This window comes from Podarcis raffonei, chromosome 1 (assembly GCF_027172205.1).
Source record: "Podarcis raffonei isolate rPodRaf1 chromosome 1, rPodRaf1.pri, whole genome shotgun sequence".
NCBI lineage: Eukaryota > Metazoa > Chordata > Lepidosauria > Squamata > Lacertidae > Podarcis > Podarcis raffonei.
Genome location: NC_070602.1, coordinates 47,598,363 through 47,618,083, shown reverse-complemented (window position 1 = coordinate 47,618,083; position 19,721 = coordinate 47,598,363). Strand labels below are relative to the sequence as shown.

The 19,721-nt window shown below is 41.9% G+C and overlaps 1 protein-coding gene across 3 annotated transcripts; it reads left to right on the top strand.

Moving 5' to 3' along the window:
* Positions 1-5,395: 5,395 nt before the first annotated feature.
* On the top strand, positions 5,396-17,951 carry EXD2 (exonuclease 3'-5' domain containing 2). 3 transcript variants are annotated; one of them, XM_053385066.1, is made up of 9 exons: positions 5,396-5,517; positions 8,767-9,112; positions 10,050-10,309; positions 13,078-13,200; positions 14,063-14,382; positions 14,970-15,076; positions 15,644-15,779; positions 16,870-17,226; positions 17,502-17,951. In XM_053385066.1, exons 2-9 carry the CDS (start codon positions 8,791-8,793, stop codon positions 17,716-17,718), a joined length of 1,842 nt encoding a protein of 613 aa, XP_053241041.1. In that variant the 5' UTR covers positions 5,396-5,517; positions 8,767-8,790; the 3' UTR covers positions 17,719-17,951. The 3 variants fall into 3 exon arrangements, with proteins under 3 accessions (XP_053241041.1, XP_053241031.1, XP_053241052.1); XM_053385056.1 differs by having other exon boundaries at positions 5,397-5,517; positions 8,767-9,120; positions 13,074-13,200; XM_053385077.1 differs by lacking the exon at positions 5,396-5,517 and having other exon boundaries at positions 8,948-9,112; positions 13,074-13,200.
* The last annotated feature ends 1,770 nt before the right edge of the window (positions 17,952-19,721 follow it).

Below are 19,721 nucleotides of genomic sequence, written 5' to 3'. Positions count from 1 at the left end.
AATCTGCGGAAGTACCGGTACATCCCTCTCCCGCTAGGGATCAACGTGTTATTGGATCCACTTTTATTTTAAGGGGCTGCAACAGCGGGAAGGCGCTAGATCGCGCTTGGGTGGGGCCAGAGGAGGGAGAAGGAGATGGGGGCGGCGACGACGACGGTGAACCTGGAACTGCCGATGCACCTCCCTCGGGCCCTTCCTCATAATAATTTAAAGCAACACTTAATTATGAAGTTGGACAGACGTAATAAGAGGCAGCCAGGTTCAAACTCCCTGCTGGAGTTTGATCTCTCTACCGTCACCAAAGCCCATCCGAGGACTGAAATCGGAAATAAGATTGATTTGCTGTGCCAACATTAGCCTCTTCTCCCTGAGCCTTATTAGAAATGAGGTGGAAGAAACTTTGGGGAAAGAGTGTGCTTCCCGGATTTTCTGGTTTCTTTCTAATCCATCTCTTGAGACAGTTGCTAGCATTTAATATATTCCCCGTAGATAAAATGGAAACATGATAAGTTTGTTTTGGATCACCAAAGGATCTTCTTAAAATCTCCAGTATTTCATCTGTTCAAAGGGCTTCTTAGAAATTGATTCAGACAAAGCAGATTCGAAGAGAAAGGGGTCAATGGGGAACACGTTTTGAAGGCATTAGCTAGAAAGAACAATAAATGAAGACAAGTTTGACATAGGAACTAATCTAAAGTGTACATAACTCTTCTTTCTTAAGCGGTATAGTCAAGGAATGCCACTGGTTTTGTAGAACAGTGGATTTATTTATCAATTCAATTTTAGAGAAGATTAAAAATGGATTTATGTAGAATGTGCATTTTAATTGTGAATTATGATAAAATTTTAAATATTTTTAGAGGGGTGACTGGGTTAGTGTATTGCAGCAAAAAAACCAACATATGTGTAACTGAGAATCACACTACACGTATCAGATGAAGTGGACCCAAGTCCATGAAAGTTTATAACATAGTAAAAATTTAAAAGACTCATTCTGGATCAGATCAAAGACCATTCTAGTACTGTACAGCGTCCTGTTTCTCCCACAAGGCAACAAGTAAGACATAACAATAGCAGTCTCCTGGTTGTGTTCCTCAGCAACTTGCATACCACCTCTGATGCTTGAAGGTACTATAGAACCATTATTATTATTATTATTATTATTATTATTATTATTATTATTATTTACCCAACTTTTATCCTTGACAGGGACTCCAGGTGGCAGACAGATAAAATAAGATCAGTTAAACATTAATGGAATTAAATACACATACGATCTAGTAAAAAATTAGATATAATTACAATAGAAACACAATGCACCACTATATAGTGTAGCAAATTCCACAATTTAATTATGCACTGTGTGAAGAAGTGCTGCCTTTTGCTTTTCCTAAATCTTCCACGATTCAGCTTCATTGGATGACCCATTTGATCATTTTGCTTTTTTGAGTGTTTTTCACTCTGGAGGTGGCATCCAGAGTTAATCACAGTATTCCGTGTGTGACCACACCATAGATTTGTATTATGAAATGGGCAGCTTTCCTTTCAATTTCTTTCCTAATGATCCCTAACATGGAATTCACCTTTTCCAAAACTGCCATACACTGGGCAGATGTCTTTGTTGAGCTGCCCAATATGACTCCAAAGTCTTATTCTTGGTCACCCACTGCCAGCTCAGACCCTATTAGTATATATGTGAAATTAAGACTTTTTGCCCCAGTTTGTATCAATTTACACTTGCTTACTTCAATTTACATTCCCCATTTTAGTGTCCATTCACCCAGTTTGGAGCTCCTTACAATCCATTTTTGTTTTAGCAATTCTGAAAAAAAAAAAGATCAGCAAACATGGCTATTTCACTGCTCCCCCTTCATTTGCGGTATTTGCCACAAAGCAGACTTGCAATACTCAACTGATGGAGGGGACAGCTCATCATGAATCTGTTCCATTGTCATGGACAGATCACTGTTGAGATTTGGGCTGAATGCAGTTATAATAATAATCATAATAATTTATTATTTATATGCCGCCCATCTGACTGGGTTATCCCAGCCACTCAGTGGCTTCCAACAAATTAAAAAACAAGGCGACATCACTATGCAGGGCTGGAAAACCAAATCAGATAGTCCACCCATAGAGAATCTGATGTCTTCCTGAATGCTTTGAGGGATTTCCATCTGGTGACTGGTGCTTACCATTCCACAGTGTGACAAGAGCCTTGACAGAAGCACCAGTCACCAGAACAAAAAAAATACGGAAAAGCAAAACATTGGATAAAATCCAGAGCCAAGCAGCTACCTATAGCCTCAGTTGACTAACAGACTCACTGAGAAACAGCTTGATCTTTTATTTTCCCAGTTATTCCCACCCAGCCAAACTGTGGTCAGCTGTCAGTATCTGTCACTCATTGTCCCAAGACAATCTGTTCTGAAGATGCAATCCGACAAATATCATTTTGACCTGTTCCATATCTCTATCCTTCATCCCTCCCTCTGCTCTCCAGAGAAACTTAGAAGTTTGGGGAAATGTCTTATTAGTTACACCAATGCCTGCCAGTTTATTTTAAAAATTAAAATATTTTGTGCACAAATACTACTTTTTAAAGAAAACACACACACACACACACACACATCCTCTGATCCTTGGAGCAGGAGAAGGGAAAGGGATGGGCAGATGGAAGATTTCCTGTATTGGTGACCTTGACAAGGCCTTCACCCAACCTTCCCCTGTTTCACTGAGAACAAGGAGAACGAAGAGATAATGACTAAGCTTTCCCCCCGCATTGTCAGGTTCACCAGAAATCAGAGAAGGGAGACCTTGGCATTAGTAAAACTGATAAGAATGCACACATTTTTTAAAAAGAGGGAGAAGTGGTAAAAATGTAGATAGGGGAGAATCCCCAAATGTGTGGTACATTATGGAAAAAATGGTGGGTGTAGATCTCAAATGTGTTTCAGAAAAAAATATATACTCCTAACATTTCTTCTAGCACCTTAAGATGGTGGAGAGCCCTGATGTATACCAGAAAAAGCACCAAAGAATCCTCTTTGTTTTCTATATGCACATTTAATTGTTCAGTACCAACTAACGTGCCACAGAAGATCACAAAATGAGGAATTGTCCTCGGGTATGTCATGGCTTGCAATTTGATTTATTGGTGGTGTTGTATAACACCTGACTTGAAAGTTAAATTATTATTTTTTTAATCTGAGAAGGCAGTTCAGTTGCTTTCAAGTACAAACAGTTGCAGATGAGCTTTTGGCCAAAGCTTGGTGGCCATCTTCCTCTTATGTGCCAGTCAAATTTAGTTCGGAGTTTCAATATTTCTTCCTTTACCAGAATCAACTCATGCATCAGTTACTTTCATTTATTTTTCATTCAACATTTACGCTTGAATACTCTGTTACAATACTTAAACTGGGGAACATGTTTGTGATATTGATATTATGAAGAATAAAAGCTTTCCAATCCAACAGCTGTTATTTTGCTTTCATTTTCCTGTTTCTGACTTATGCCTCCTGAACAAGGATAGAATTGCTACTAAGCCCACTTGAATTATGGAGCCTGAAGATACACGGACATCATGAACCCACATTCACTCTCTGGGGAACTGTGGAAAATGAAGGTCAGATGATGGCTAGAGTGCAGATGGTGGAAATCTCATTGTGAAGATGACCAAACATGAATTAGAGTTCTTAATCATGACTATTGCATCATAGTGAAGAGGTCTTACTATTCTGCTTCCATTGCAGCCTCAGGTGCCCATCCTGCAGAGCTGTTCCACATGGTGATTTTTTTTGTCATTTTTCGTGGCCAATGAAATGTGCAGCACTTGGAGGCCTACTGAGACAAATTTGTGAAGCTCTTAGGAGATAAAGCTGCTCTTCTCATGCTAAACTAGACAACAGGTTTACTACATCTCCAAATGAGATTTCCTGTTCATGTTGCCAAACACATGGATGTTGGGTAAGCATTTCATATTGCAGGAAGCTACAGTGTAGGTGTGACCATGCCATATAATGGTGTGGGAGGGGCTAGACTATGCATTCCTGTGCCCCTCACATATTTTAGCGCATCTGCCCTGAAAATGCAATCTCACAACTATCATGTTGGTCTGTTCCATTTCTGTTTTCTTTACCTCCCCTTCTGTTCTCCAGAGAAACTGAAAAGTTTGGGTAAATGTCAGTTACACCAATGCCTGACAGTTTATTATTTAATCTGGTTAATCCGTGTTTATGTCTTGGAGTACAGAATATGAGGTTAGTACTTTTTCCTGATAAATTAATACATACTGAAATAATATGTTCTTGTGTATACATTATTATCTGACAGGAGACCAAAGCTCCACCCTCTTCCCAACAGTAGCTTCCCAGGAAGCTCTATGGTACAGGCACTTCTGTCTCACTCTGGCTTGGCAACTAAATGAAGAACCAGGCAGCAACCTTCTGGCTAGATTTGGCACAGGGGCCAGCTCTGCTCTCTGAACCCCTATTTTGATTACTTGCTTCTTGTTCTGTTAGGTAATCCAGGTGAGGGAAGAATTGGTGCTTGCAGGATGTTTTTTTTTATTTATTTTAAGGTCAACAAGAGCCAGGAGCAAAACAGAGATGCTCTTGATCAGGTTGTCACTGAGGACCCAGAGATTTGTTGTCAGTATCATAATGGAGGTCACAGTCCTGTCATACAAAAATCTCTCCAGCCCCATTCTTTCCATCTTTGCAGCCTAATTTAGAAGAGGGTCAGGGTCTGAATCCTGCTGGTCTACGATTCATTCAAAGATCTGGACCAGATACCAGTCTACCTACTGCTGTCCCGTGATGTAATCATTATCAGTAGTGCAACCTGCGAATTTGATAGTTGGGGAACTACTGCTTCCTGGACAGGGATCTACATTAAAACAAAATCACAGACAAGCACACCTTAAAAAAATATTTATGAAGGAAATACACACGGCAACAGTTTCCAACATGTTGCCTCAGCAGAGATAGTTATGAGTTCCAGGCACAAAGGGCGACTGATTTTTATTTTTATTTTTGCATTAAACTGAGGTGCAAGGATGCAATCCTATGAGCGCTTCCTTTGAACCCCGTCGCAATTAACTTCGTTCCAAACAAACCGTGATAGGATCGGGCTGCTTGCTTCCATTTCCGCACTCATTCTAAAAGCGCGGTTAGTGCGATCCGAAGCACATTTAATGCGTGTATAGGATTGCACAGCCCGCGCAAGACGCACACGTCAGTGAATCCCAACCGCACTTGTTCTCTAGTAAAGGCTGGCCTAGTTTTAAGAGGAACTTCGTCCACCAGGCGCTATTCCTTTAACCAGCCCGGAAGCCCAGACAGATAGAACCAGTGTCACAATTGCCGTACAACATGGCGCCTCCCTGCGTTCCTGGAAGCTCCGGCAACACACGTGTACGTTCCTCTCCTCGAAGGACGGAAGCGTTCGCTTACGAGCAGGCTCCGGGAAGCGCGCAGACCACGGAGAAGGAGTTCCTGCCCCGCGCAACAGAAGCAGGTAACATGCACGTGTCTTTTGTTGATAGTAGATACGGGTTTCTTGAAAGGTTCAGCCCTTGGGGAGGATAAAAAAAGCGAGATTGTTGGGACTGGCGGGAGGGGGGAATCGCCGTGAGATGGTTGCGTTTGATTTCCTCGTCGCATGGTATTTTTCTTTCCTAGAGATTGTTCTAATATCGTTCAGAGGTTGGTGGAGCTCTCTGCTTCTCCTTGCGACTGTAGCCCTAAAAATGCTAATATAAAAAACTTCAAGATGCAAAGGGGGCTTTAGACTAATCGGGTCTACTCGAGTGGAGCTAGGATACCCTCCTGCTCCTTATGCGATCTCTGAACCTGGTCCCGATTCAACAAGGAGCATCCCATTCCCCAAGTAAAGTATATTGTGCGATCTTTCCTCACCAATCGCCTTTCTTACCTCTCTCAGCTTCAACAAAGTTTCACGGTGTAGGGGGAGAGATTAAACTGTTACCTATATTATTATTATTATTATTATTATTATTATTATTATTATTAGCTGTTATCTGTTCACTCTGTCATGCAAACGCTATATGTGTGTTCGGGTTATTGTTTTTTATAAAGAACATATTATGCAACACATTCAAAGTGCCTAAAAGCACTAAGCACCATACAGATACAAAAAAAGGAGTCCCTGCATTAAAACTCTGAGGGAAGGAGGTCTTATAAGGTGAAATGGACTGATCTGAAGGCTTGCCTCTTGCAAAGCTCACCTTACTGGCCATTAACTCCATTTAAGAAACCTTAATGGTGAAATAAAACAGTCGGTAGCTCTTGTAGTGAAACTGACTGACTGGGAAGCCAATTACCTTGAGTCTATTAAGATTTACAAACATAAGGAAGGTTGGTCAGTTGTAATGGAGTGGCAGTCTCTCTGCCACTCAAAATTGTTACAATGGAAACTGAAGCCACTCTGCTCAACTCAGACACAAATTGGCATTGAGAAAATATTTATTACATTTATTATTATATCCCACCACATGGAAAGCACAGAGTGACAAAGCTAAAACCCTGGAGCAGTCTCCCAAGCAGTCCTTTTAAAAAATGCCATTTTCTATCTTAAACCCATTGTGTTTGCTCTTCCTTCCTATCTTCCTCCCTCACAACTCTCTTCAACTGTCACTTCCATTGGATTCTAAAGGGGTTTCCAGAGGATTTGTGCAAGAAGGATCAGAATTTGAAAAAGCGATTTTGGGGCCTAATAAAGAACTAATCTCTAAAATATATAAACTATTGTTAGGGTGGGAGACTAAAGATGAACTTTTTAAGGAGGCAAGGTTAAAATGGTCTATTGATATTGTGTGTAATATTGAAATTGTTGAGTGAAAAAATTATGGAATTCAACAATGCAACTTTTCAGCATGTTACCAAATATGAGAAAATACGTACAAAATGCAGTATAGATGGTATTTGACACCGGTCAAACTGGTTAAAATGTACCAAAAAATAAAATAAAAAATGTGCTGGAATGTCTGGAGGTTATGTAAATGGGCAAGAAAATTTTGGGAGATAGTGTACAATGAGTTAAAGAAAATATTTATATTTACGTTTCCCAAGAAACCAGAAGCATTTCTTCTAGGTGTAATTACCAAAGAAAACCCATAACTTACGTATTTTTATACGCAACAACAGCTTCAAGGACAGTATATGTAAGAGATTGGAAACAAAGAAAGATCCCAGGGAAAGAACAGTGGATATACAAACTAGTTGAATATGCAGAGTTTGCCACTAAGAAATCTAAAATAAGAAATCAAGATGACACATTGATGAGGAGTGAGTGGGAGTACCCAGAGGAATATTTACAAAAACTGGACCTCAAATATAAATTCCAGGTAGGAGGCACTTTGTGACCAACAGTTGATAATATGAAAGATAAGAGAGTGTACAGAATTGGGTGAAGGATTAATATGTATGCAGTCAAACAAGAAGTAAAAAGAGCTGTCATGAAATGCTGGGTAGGAAGTAAAAAAGAATTATGGTATATAGTATGGAAGAAAGGTGTGATTGTAAAACTGAAAAGTCTCAAAAATAAAAATCTAAAAGGGATTTCCACAACCAAGTGCAGGGCTATTTCCTTTGCCAGTTGAGTGCAAAATACTAAGGTATTTCCCAACCAATACTATACCAGTTTAATGTCTTAGGCAATGAAATAACCACACACAGCTAAGCAATACACTTTTAAAATAGTTCATTTTAAAACTTGAGGTGCACGATTTTAGAAAATGCATGATAGATTGTTATGACGAGGCCTGGATACAGTAGGCCCTTACTCAGTAGATTAATTAATTAATCCAGCATTTTACAAACTGTGTTCCATGGAACCCTGGAGTTCTGTGACGTTGTAATGTTGTAATGGTGAGTAAGCATGCACAATGTGTGATTTCCACTGAGCTTAGGATCTCAAAAAATGTATATATTGTGCATTACATGCTCATTTAAATTTAATTAGTTGATTTTGTTAAAAGGCCATTCAAGCAACTCAGAATTACTTAACTGGCTGTAAGCCTTCACTATAACTTAAAATATTAATATTTTTCCTTTACTGTTTGGTATTGTTCATTCATTCATTCATTCAGTGCCATCCATGGAATGTGGCATCTTACAATGAATGAGAGGATACATCCCTATGCTGAAGTGCTAATTGTCTAGAAAATGGACACAAGGGAGACAACAAAGAAAGGAGAAGGACACGGAGTGAGGGGAAATTGGTTGGAGAATGCAGTTACTGCATTTTGCATACATAGATTTAGTTACTGTAGGGCAAAGGAGCCAGGAGATTGTGCCAAAGTATAGTATTGAGGAGGGATTTGGAGGAATAGAAATGGTGTCATTAAGGGGTTAGGCATCTGATGAAGAGCAGGAAGTTGAAGCTGGATTTATTTCCCTAAAATGGATGTTCTCCTGGGAAAGGACCATGTTGGGTCGAGACTGTTGGTTATATCATTATAAGCCTCCTTACCTAGTAAGCTCTAAACAGCTAGTTTGTCAGATCTTGAACATCTCGGTTGCATGTTTGATTGAATTAAAAGTAATATATGACACAATCCCACGCATGTTTAAGCAGAAGCATATTCTGCTGAGCTCTGTGAGACATACTCCCAGGTAAGTAGGTATAAGATTGGAGACATAATGGTCCCCTCTCCCAGAAGCCTGTCTAGGACTTCATATATTTTCCATAATATTTTGTTTGTAGGTTACAAGGCAACTCTAAATAATGCCATTTCTTCTGTAGGTGAAGATGTATGGGGAATGAAAGATGCCAAGACAAACAACCGTTGCTGTTACTGTCGCCTCTCTGCTGGGCATTGCAGCAGGAGGCCTGATTTTCTGGAAACTCATCCGCCGTCAGAAACACAAATCTTGTGTTGCACTTAACCTAGGAAGGGCAGTCCAAGAAAGAGAAAAGGAAGACACCTCAGAAGAGAATTTTCTCTCACTCCATTCTTCTTCCACAATCCCCTGGGTGGAGAAGATTCTTGGGGCAGACGTAGTGGTAATTTCTGAGGCAGAGCAGTGGAATGAAGTGGAACCCTTTATTCAGAAAGTGTTGGTGCGTTGTCCAGTCCTTGGAATTGACTGTGAGTGGGTAAGTCATAAACGATGGGAAGGTCTGTTCCTTTAACAGCTGATGGCAGAAACAGATGATTGGCAACCACATTACAATAGTCCAGTCTTGAGGTTACCAATGCAATTGCATTGTTATTACTGATGTTAAAAAGGATGCAATTGTCTAGGTTCCTTTGGTGTGTGTTTTTCTAAAAAATACATCACAACACATGTTTTATGGCAGACTATTAAAATATAACTCATCTATAAAGGCAGAAAGTAGAACAGGTTTATGGCACTAGATTAGTGGCCCACCAGAATAAAAGAACTACTAGCTGCTGGCTAGGATTTGAGCCTAAGGGTTCTGAAACACAATACAGTCGTACCTTGGCTCCCAAACGCCTTGGGAGTCGAACGTTCCGGCTCCCAAACGATCAAAAACCGGAAGTGAGTATTCTGGTTTTCAAATTTTTGGGGGACGCTGAGCGTCCAGCGCAGCTTCTGCTATTGTTTCTGGCACGCCTGCACAATTGGAAACAAATCGGAAGCCGCGCCTTGGTTTCTGAACATTTCGGAAGTAGAACGGACTTCCAGAACGGATTCCATTCCACTTCCGAAGTACGACTGTAATAATGGCTAATGCATGATGTCACTGTCTGAATATGGGAGTGCTTCTGAGCTTGTTCACCGCCAGCCCCATACATTATGCAAGTAGGAGAAAGCTGTGTGCTTCACAAGGTGTAGTGTTTAGCAGTCTTAGAGCCCAGAGTCAGTTTGCAAATTTGACGACTGGTGATACAACCTGTATCAATTTACATTAGGATAGGCAAGAAATATTGACTGAAAATGCATAATGTTCCCAGTAGGCTTGCTCTAGATAGCCGAAAAGGTTGTTAAAATTAACTCTGTACTTCCGTTCTGTTATGGCATATCTATATAATCCAGAAATTATCTTTTTATTTTTTCAAGGTCTCAGTCAAAGGGAAGAAGGATCCGCCTGTGTCTATCTTGCAACTGGCTGTTTACAGTGGTTTTTGCACTATTCTTCGCTTGCCCCAGCTGACCAGAGGTGGACAGGTTCTTCCAAAGACTTTGCTGGACATTCTGGCAGATGGTGGCATCCTGAAAGTTGGAGTAGGGTGTTGGGAAGATGCTTGCAAGTTACTTCATGGCTACGGTGTCACAGTGAAAGGGAGCGTGGACCTTCGGTATCTAGCTATAAGACAGAAGTATGTATCCTTGCAAGAAAGTTTTGTGTGTGTGTGTGTGTGTGTGTGCGCGCGCACATGCACTGGTGGTAAGATAGAATTGTGATGATTACCAGAGACGGATGCTAGCATGGTTTTTCCCTAGAATGTTATTCATTGCAATTGGTACAGAATAGTGTTGATCTTTCCTTTTAGTGTTGCTAACTATTTTTTTTATATTCCCCATATATATATATGGGGAATATAAAATTCACCCAGAATTCATTATATGTAATTCATATAAAATTCATTAATCACATATTGCATACAACAACTCCCAATAAAAGGGGGAAATCAAACTGTTGTATATCATCTTTACATTTATCCCCCACAATGCCACATTTTGGGGCCAGTTAGTGCTGGCAGGAGCAGCAGGTATAACAGTGACCTCTGTGACAGACATGGTTCTCCAACCAGCTAAGAAACCCCTCCTCTCCATCCTAACTGCCTGCAGTCAGCAGGTCTGTTAGGATTGCTCTGCCAATTATCTTCGGCATCACAGCAACCTGCCATATGCTCACACTCCAAAACAGGGTGAGCATTACCTCTTTTCCAATTACTTGTGATACTTGGCTGTAGTTGGTAAGTTAACTTGGCTGTAGTTAGATTAATTACTAAGGAATTCTAAATTAGTCTCTGGCACTAAATCCTTCAGATAATATTATAAAACTACTTCTGGGCTCAGTTTTCTTTTTTTAAAAAGTTATAACTATCACACTTATCTTATATATCAATCATTCTCCAAAACAGATTAATACGTAGGCATGCCTGGAAGATATGGGAAAAGTCATTACCCAATTTATAAATTTGCCACATTTTGGGGGGCAGGGGTTAGGATTTTCATAACACATAATACAATATAGAAAACTAATGCAAATAAAAAAAGAGTAAGAAAAATATCTAAGAAAAGTACAAGTAGAATACAGAGTCCTCTTTTAAAGGTAGATCTTAACCCTTACCACCCGCAGAAGGTAGTAACCCCTCCCAGCTCTTACCTGGGATCTTTCCTTTCTCCTCCAAGCCTCTCACATTTGCTGATGTATAGAATACTACTCTGCTGGCCAGGTGCCCTGTTTTTCTGAGGAGAGTCTTCTAGCTGAAAGGCATCAGGACAGCAGACTGAGTGGGCCCTTAGGCCACCTGATCACAGTCTTTCCCGCTTTAGGGGAGAGAGAGAGAGAGAGAGAGAGAGAGAGAGAGATCAACAAATGGAAAGTTGTGTCCTATCTGGCTATTTTTTTGTCTATGCACAAAGGGTCACCCTATATACCACAGATACTGTATTTTGAAAATATTTCCCTTGAATTCTGCCAACATAAATTCCTCCCAATATAGACGCCAAGCTTATATATATAAGCTTATATATATATATATACACCATATTTTTCGCTCTATAACACGCACCCGACCATAACACGCACGTAGTTTTTAGAGGAGGAAAATCCACCCGTAGGCATTCCCTCCATAACACGTACAGACATTTCCCCTTACTTTTTAGGAGGAAAAAAGTGAGTGTTATTGTGCAAAAAATACGGTATATAAAAGGGATGCGGGTGGCGCTGTGGGTTAAACCACAGAGCCTAGGACTTGCCGATCAGAAGGTTGCAGTTCGAATCCCCATGACGGGGTGAGCTCCCGTTGCTCGGTCCCTGCTCCTGCCAACCTAGCAGTTCGAAAGCATGTCAGAGTGCAAGTAGATAAATAGGTACCGCTCTGGCAGGAAGGTAAATGGCGTTTCCGTGTGCTGCTCTGGTTCACCAGAAGCGGCTTAGTCATGCTGGCCACATGACCCGGAAGCTGTACGCCGGCTCCTTTGGCCAATAAAGCGAGATGAGTGCCGCAACCCCAGAGTCAGTCACAACTGGACCTAATGGTCAGGGGTCCCTTTACCTTTAAGCTTATAAAATAGGTTGTCCTGCATATTTTCCTTATTTCTCCTTAGAGCCACAGTTCTCTTTCTGACCAATGTAGTCACATTTGATACATTTACTATTAGCACTTTGAGAAATACCTCCTGTTATTTCTAATTCAGAAGATGTTTTAGATCTTAAGGCTGCATTCCTAAACATTTTTATAGGGGAGTAAGGCATGCTAAACCGAGAGGGACCTACTTACAAGTAACCATACCTAAGATTGCAATGCAAATCTCCAGGGTGTGTGCGTGTTGTTGTTTTTACTAAAGCCATTGCCAAGCATCCAGATTGGAGACAGCAGCAATTAAGAATATATTTATAAATAAAAACAAACAAACTGTACAATGTTCTGCCCATCCATGATATGGGCCATGTCAACCAGAAATTACTCACTAAATTTGTCATGAATTTGCTATGATTTATCCCTGAAATATTATTCGTATCACCATCCAGCCATATCCCTAAATATTTAGCTCTAGTTTTCCATGATGTTAGTGCACTGGCACAAGAAAGGTGGGATAGAAAACTCGTATATACATAAGGGAAGATCGCCTGCTTTTTCTTCTTTAATAATTGTATTTGTTTTATATACAGTTACTCTACGTTTTTCAAGTAACTGCAGTTGTGAAACAACTTCATGTTAATAACACCGACAATTTAGATGTCAAATCCCCAGATTAAACAGTGAGCGGTTACACTCGCCAAGATAGTTCTAGACACAGATGGCACTTTCATAGTGGTTGCAAAAACATATGCATCATTCTGTTCCGAAGTCATTTCGTTTTTCTGTGTAAAAAAATAACTCTTCTTTCTCCCATTTACAAAACCTAAAGTAAGGTCCTTCCCCAAAATGGACTCAGCCTCAAAGCTCTTTCTGAGAGCATCCTCAGCTACCAACTTGACAAGTCTTTTCACCTGCGCTGCAGCAACTGGGAAGAAGAAGAACTGACTCCAGAACAGGTTTGGTTTTTCATCACTGCACTGGTAGTAGTTAGTGGTTGGAGAGTCTTGTCGCCAAGGCAGCTCACAGTAGTTTTGCAGTCATTCACTGTGGCAGTTGGAACGTCTCATTTTCCCCATGGGAAAATGGGAGCAAGGCTTTGCAAGAAACAGATATGAGGAGGACTGAAGCACATCTTAAGGATTTAAAAATATATATACTGATTTGAATTAGGACTGCATTGCTTAAGCCAGGATGTGAATACGTAAAAACTGAGAAAGAGTGGCATAAGGAGCTGCCACAACAGAGGGTGTAAATGAAGGTCGGGAGCAGTTGTGGCTGTGTTGCAAGGAAGGATGTCAGAAAATTGTAGTGAAAACAGAAATGGGAGTGGAAATTGCTGGTGTTTGCTTGTTTGTCCAGAACAGAAATCAATCCAGTGAATACAATCAATAGTTGATGATGTTGCTTTCAGTCCACAGATGATATGCAATTGATTATGTTCCTCCCCGCCCAATCTGAATTGCATTTCCTTTACATTGAAATGAATGGGGTGCAATAATGTAGTGACAACCTAACGTGCATAATTTATTACGTAAGTTTCATAATTTTTCAACAGCAGACAGCAAGGCAAATAATGTAGTTGGTGGAAGATGAACTGCAGCAGAATGGAAACGGTGCTTTCTTACGCTGTTGGAAGTCAGTTTTACCATAGCTTCATGGAGCTTTGGTGTTGACACTTTAGTGTGGGGGTTCTAAGTAGAATAAGGGAACTTAATTTCCTTATCTTATTAACCTGCATTCATTATTTTCATGTTTGGAATTGTTCCTCTTGGGCCCTCCTGCATTCTATAACGCGGAGTTCTTGCTTTTCCTCTTCAGGTTGCTTATGCTGCCAGGGATGCCCAGGTGTCAGTAGCTCTGTTCCTCCACCTGTTGAACTTGCCCTTCCTTCCAGCAGGCAGTAAATATGCTCTTCTTCCTGGTTGGGAAAAAGTCCTGAAGATGTGTCAGGGTTTGGCAGATGTACCTTTCAAAGGAATAAACAGGAGTAGCTTTGGAGATGACGAAATTACAGGAGGCCCAGAGAAAAAAAGAAACTTTCCAAAGTCAGTAAATGATGGACACTCCCCTGTCAATCAACAATCAAAGGATCCTCGGAAGCTCAAGCGAAAGCCGTTGGGCATTGGATATTCTGTCAGGTAAAACTGTTTGCAGCTTTGTATAGTTTTTCATTAAATAGTGAGCAATTGGCACCAGATAAAAATTAAGTCCCCGCCCTGCAGGTTAACTTGTGAACATAGGATGCTGTCTTTTTACCCAATCAGAATCTGCTTGGTATTGGCTGCACTGACTGGCAATGGTTCTCCCGAGTTTCAGACTAAGAACATCATTAGCCTTACCTGCAGACGATGGAAACTGCACTAGGGACCTTCTGCATGGAAAGCAGGTGGTCTCCCCCTGAGCTGCAGCCCTTCTCCAGCTTGTTAGTGGTGGCAATGAGCATGCCTGCCTGCTAAGGGGAAGGGCCATCTACTTGCAGGCTGATGTTGTGAAAGTTTACTCAAAGGTTCAGTAGGACTTACTTCATAGTAAGTGTGCATAAAATTGCAGTCTTCCTTGGAAGGAAATCTTGTTGAAGTTAGGTCTTGCACCAGAGTAAATCCAAAGACTGAGGTGACAGTATTATTTACCTCTATTACACGTGAACTTGTGTGCAGTAAGTGGAAGTATTAAGGTACTACCACTGTCTATTTTGGGCAATGTATGTTAAACTTTGTTTTTGCAGAAAATCTCCCTTGTATGACAATTGCTTCTTACATGCTCCAGACGGGCAGCCTCTATGCACTTGTGATCGCAAGAAGGCTCAGTGGTACCTTGACAAAGGCATTGGAGGTTTGTGAGCCTGTTATTTTACTAGTCAACAACACTGAGCTTTTTGGCCAATGTTATGGTGACTTAGAAGCTCAGCTACATATGGAAAACAGCCCACTATTTAATGTGCATCAACATTTGGGTCATATCTGTTGGACAGTCTCTTGGGATGCAGATGCTCTTCCCATCCATGCCAATTAAAATCCATCAAGTTGCTTATCTGAGGCTCACCACAGCATGCCCTCCTTCACTTCATAACCCATTCCTGGCCACATGATGCCCTTCTATCTTCTTCTGTTCCTCTTCCTCCAATGTGGGATCTAGATCCCTCAGTCTGGATGAAGGAAGTGAGGGATGAAAGGTATCTGAAAGGCAACAAGAGGTTTGTGGGCTAAAGTTGGGACACACTGAAACAGATGCAGAGGCTGAAGATGTTGGCTTGGAAAACAAGATTTGCCACATACACCACACCCTGCCACTGCTAAGCATTCATCTTCAGACATTCATTATTATTTTGTGCAACCCATTATTTAGACAAGACACGTAAGCAGAAATTAAACATTTTAACATACTTTTTTGCCATTACAGAGTTAGTGAGCATGGACCCATTTATTGTGAAGCTACAGTTTGAACCTTCTGGGCGCCCTGAATCTAAAGTGGATTATTACTTGACTGTCAAAGAGAACCTGTGTGTTGTGTGTGGCAAACGGGAGTCTTATATTCGGTGAGTTCTCCAGTAATCCAGGGAAGGCATTCTGTTCTGGTAGAGCAAAATACTAGAGACTGAAAGGGGATCAGGTGTTTGCTGAAACTGTTTATGGGGGCAGGGGTGCACGCAGCGCCCTATCTCCCAGTGCCCTCATAGACCTCGCCCTGCCCACTCAGTCTCCGGCCTTCCCCATGTTGGTCAGGAAAGGTCTGCCGAGGGGTGTCACGCTCCTGTCCCACAACACAACAACAATGGGGGTAAGGAAGAGATCTTTACTCAGGCTAATAGCAGTATGGGCTCAGAAGCAAACACAAGGTCCACGAGTGAAGAGTTCAGGGTACGTGAGCAAGACGAGATTCATAACTGAACAGGAACTACGAAGATGTCTCAATGTTTGACACACCTCTCTCAGATGAGGTGGGGCGTTTATGAGACTTGTCTCCTACATGTGCACCAGCACAACTCCTCCTGGGCAGGTGCAACTGATCCCACCTACCAAGGTGGTCCTGAGCGCTCTCAACGAAGAGACTTTCCTGCCTGTCTACCTCGTGCTCCTGTTTCTTCAGCTCATCCCTCTGGCTGGACAGAATCCTCTCCATTCCTAAGGAGTCTCTCTGCTGCACAGGAGGGGTTGCGGCGAGATCTAATGGCTGTGTTTCCCCAGCCCTCACATCTAGAGTAAAAAGGGGGAAGACTTGCATTCTTGGCTTCCAGGTGTGCCCACCTTCCTGCCCCTCATCTGCTCCATCTCCATCCTCTTCCCCTTGTCTGGGATTCCCACCCCATGCCCAGTCCTGATGAAACCGAGGGAGCCGTGACAAGGGCTTTTATTTGCGTTTGCTTTAATGTAACTAGAACCAAGCATGATTGTAGACCCTGAAAAACACTTCTTCAAAATTTAAACATGTAAATTGTTTACCTTTTAATCGCTTTGCTCATTTTACTGTGTTTTGCTGCTCTGTACACTGACTTTTTGTGTCATTAACTGCCTTAGGGATGAGGAATCGGGGATGAGCAAGCTAGGATACCGCGTTAGATCAGGTTGTCAGTGGGTTGTTGCAAGCTCAGAGCTGACTGTTGGCAACCGCTGCTGTTTCCTCAACAGGAAGAACATAGTTCCTCACGAGTACCGGAAGCACTTCCCCATCCAGATGAAGGACCACAACTCCCACGACGTGCTTCTCCTCTGCACCTCCTGCCATGCCATCTCCAATTACTATGACAACCATCTCAAGCAGCAGCTGGCTGAGGAGTTTGGCGCCCCCATTGGTTGCGAGGAGGGCGTCCGCCTCCTGGAAGACCCCATCCGCAGGCAGGTCCGCTCAGGCGCCAGGGCTCTCTTGAATGCAGACAGTCTTCCCCATGCCAGGAAGGAGGAGTTGCTACAGGTGATCAAGGACTACTTTGACTCTGTGACAGTTTCCCCGGAGATGCTGCAGGAAGCAGCTGGACTGGAAACCAGGTACAGTCGGAAACTTCGCTCTGTGTCTAGGTTGCAGGGGTGATGGAGAGCCAGAGGCTAGACCTGATTCTCACCCCCAGCACTTCTCATTTCTGCCTGTTTCTTTGCAACACCCTCTCGAGGCTTTTGTTTGTTTGTCCCCAGCCTGCTCGTATTACGGATAATTTTATAAAGTGCATACAGGAGGCCAAAGCATAACAGGCCTGTATGTGGTTTGGAATTCCATGGGGTCCTGTCTTTGTATCTGAATCCACATTTTCTATCTGCCCTTTCAGGATTTGTAACGAGAACTACATGCCACATGGCCTAAAAGTGGTCCAGTGTTTTTCTCGCGGGGGCCTTCGCTCTCTCATGCAGCTGGAGAGGCGCTGGCGACAACACTTCTTGGACGTTATGCAGCCCAGGTATCTCCCGACGCAGTGGTCTGTCAGTCACAATCATGAGAAGCTGATCCAAAAATATGGGGAGCATCTCCAGGTCGAACTTTCTTGAAGCGTCATGAGGACTAATACGCTAAGAAGGTGACGGGAAATATACTTGGGAAACCTGGGAAATAAACTGGGCCTCTTTGTTTTCCATTACGCGCCTATAATGGATGTGCAGGATCTTGCTCAGATTGCCTGTCGCTTAGGAAATGGTCAGCTGTGTCAAATCAGCAAAACCGTGTGAAATGGTTAAAACGTGCAGTTTTTTACGTTCTGAATAAATTTTAAGTACCATTTGAACCCATTGTTTCTTTGCTGCTTTGTTACACAAAGGCTACAGTAGCCAGATTTTTGTCAGGGAGGGACTTCCAGGATCAGGAAGGATGTCATGGTAGCAATGAATACTGTTTTAAAGTAACAAGTGTGTTCCCTCTGGTCCCGGTCTCCTTAGTGGACTGCAGTAAGCCTTTCTTAACTTTACCTTTGTGGTAACTAGAAAGAAGCCTTGTATGCAATAGAAGATAATGTCAGACTGGTGGTGCTACAGCACAAGGTGTATTTGAAGCTGCTGAGTGCTTGAATTTCATTCACACAAGGGCTTTTCAAGTTCCCAGCCATCCAGGCTCAAGCACTCACTTGACCAGTGACACCAGGGGAAGGGAAGGGACTGTTCAGGAATTCCTGTATAAGCCACAGGCAGTTTCGAGAAGACCACTCCTTTGTTGAAAGACTGAGGCATGTGGATGTTTTGTTTCTTTCTGTCCATCATTCTCTTTCCCAAGTAAGACATACTGGCAAATACTAGGTGCAAACTGCCTTAACAGCATCTCATAGCCACTTTTTCTCTATGACTGACCAGGTATGGAGGAGCCAGTCTGCTAGCTTCCCAGCAAGTGTGTTGCTCTTTTGGTTCTCATTCTGTTTCAGAAAGTGCAAATTAGGGAGGTTCCCCTAGTCTGAAGCAAGATCTCTACCTTGACTTCTGGAAGGTGTTGAAATTCAATTTGTATTTAAATGTGAACCTACCTAAGTTTGAACTTTCCAGAACATTACGAGATCCAAAACATAGCCAGCCGTCAAAATGCACACCTCACTGAATTTTGAGATGCCACTCTCCAGCCAAACAATGTTTACAGAAACACATATATCAGGGGAAAGTGTGCAGAAAAATGATTTTTTTGCGAAAAAAATGTACATTGGTCAAAACTATATACAAGAATGTCTGTGTGCGAGGATCAACGCTGATCAATTTTCATGCAGTTTAAAAAAATAAACCCACAAATTGCTGCAGAAATGTGGCAAGCTGATTTTAAGACTGGAGAAATATTAATCTGAGAGAACTGAGATTGACAGGTCTGTCCATCCCTACTTCAGACACATGAAAGAGGAGGTTGTTACTAAAACTTACTGCAAAATTAAACGACAACTGACTGCTATCTTATTAACCAAGAATCACTGTGGCATATGAATTCTGAGAAGTTAAGTGGCTGAGGCCTCATCTGCAGTATCATACCACTTTAAACAGTCATGGCTTCTCCCAAAGAATCTTGGGAACTGTAGTTTGTTAAGCAGCCCCATTCCTTTCACACTTACAATTTCCAGAGTGGTTTAATGATCAGTCCCTCTTCCCAGGGAACTCTGGGAATTGTAGTTCAGTGAGGGGAATCCTAATACCCTTAACAAGCTACAAGATAGGGTCTTTTCTGTTTGCCACAATTAGCTCCTTAGAACTAAAAATAAGACTTTTCTTCAATTGCTTAGTCCAGCATCTGGACTGATAGTTCATTGACATGATTTTAAAACTCCTGGTATTTGAGGTTTGCCAGGCTTGTACTGGCTCTCAGTCTGATCAGATCCTGTCACTTTCATACTCTCTTTGGTGCGGGAGGAAGACCATTTTTATTTACCCAGGCTTTTTAAATCTTTGCCTCTTAATGCAATGAATTTCAGATCTGCAGTGTACTTTTAGTGATGCTGTGCATCTTGTACTATTTTACTGGCTGCCGCTGACATTTTCATGCTGCTGTTTTATTGTTTCATTGATACTGTATTTTAGTGTTTTGTTGCTGC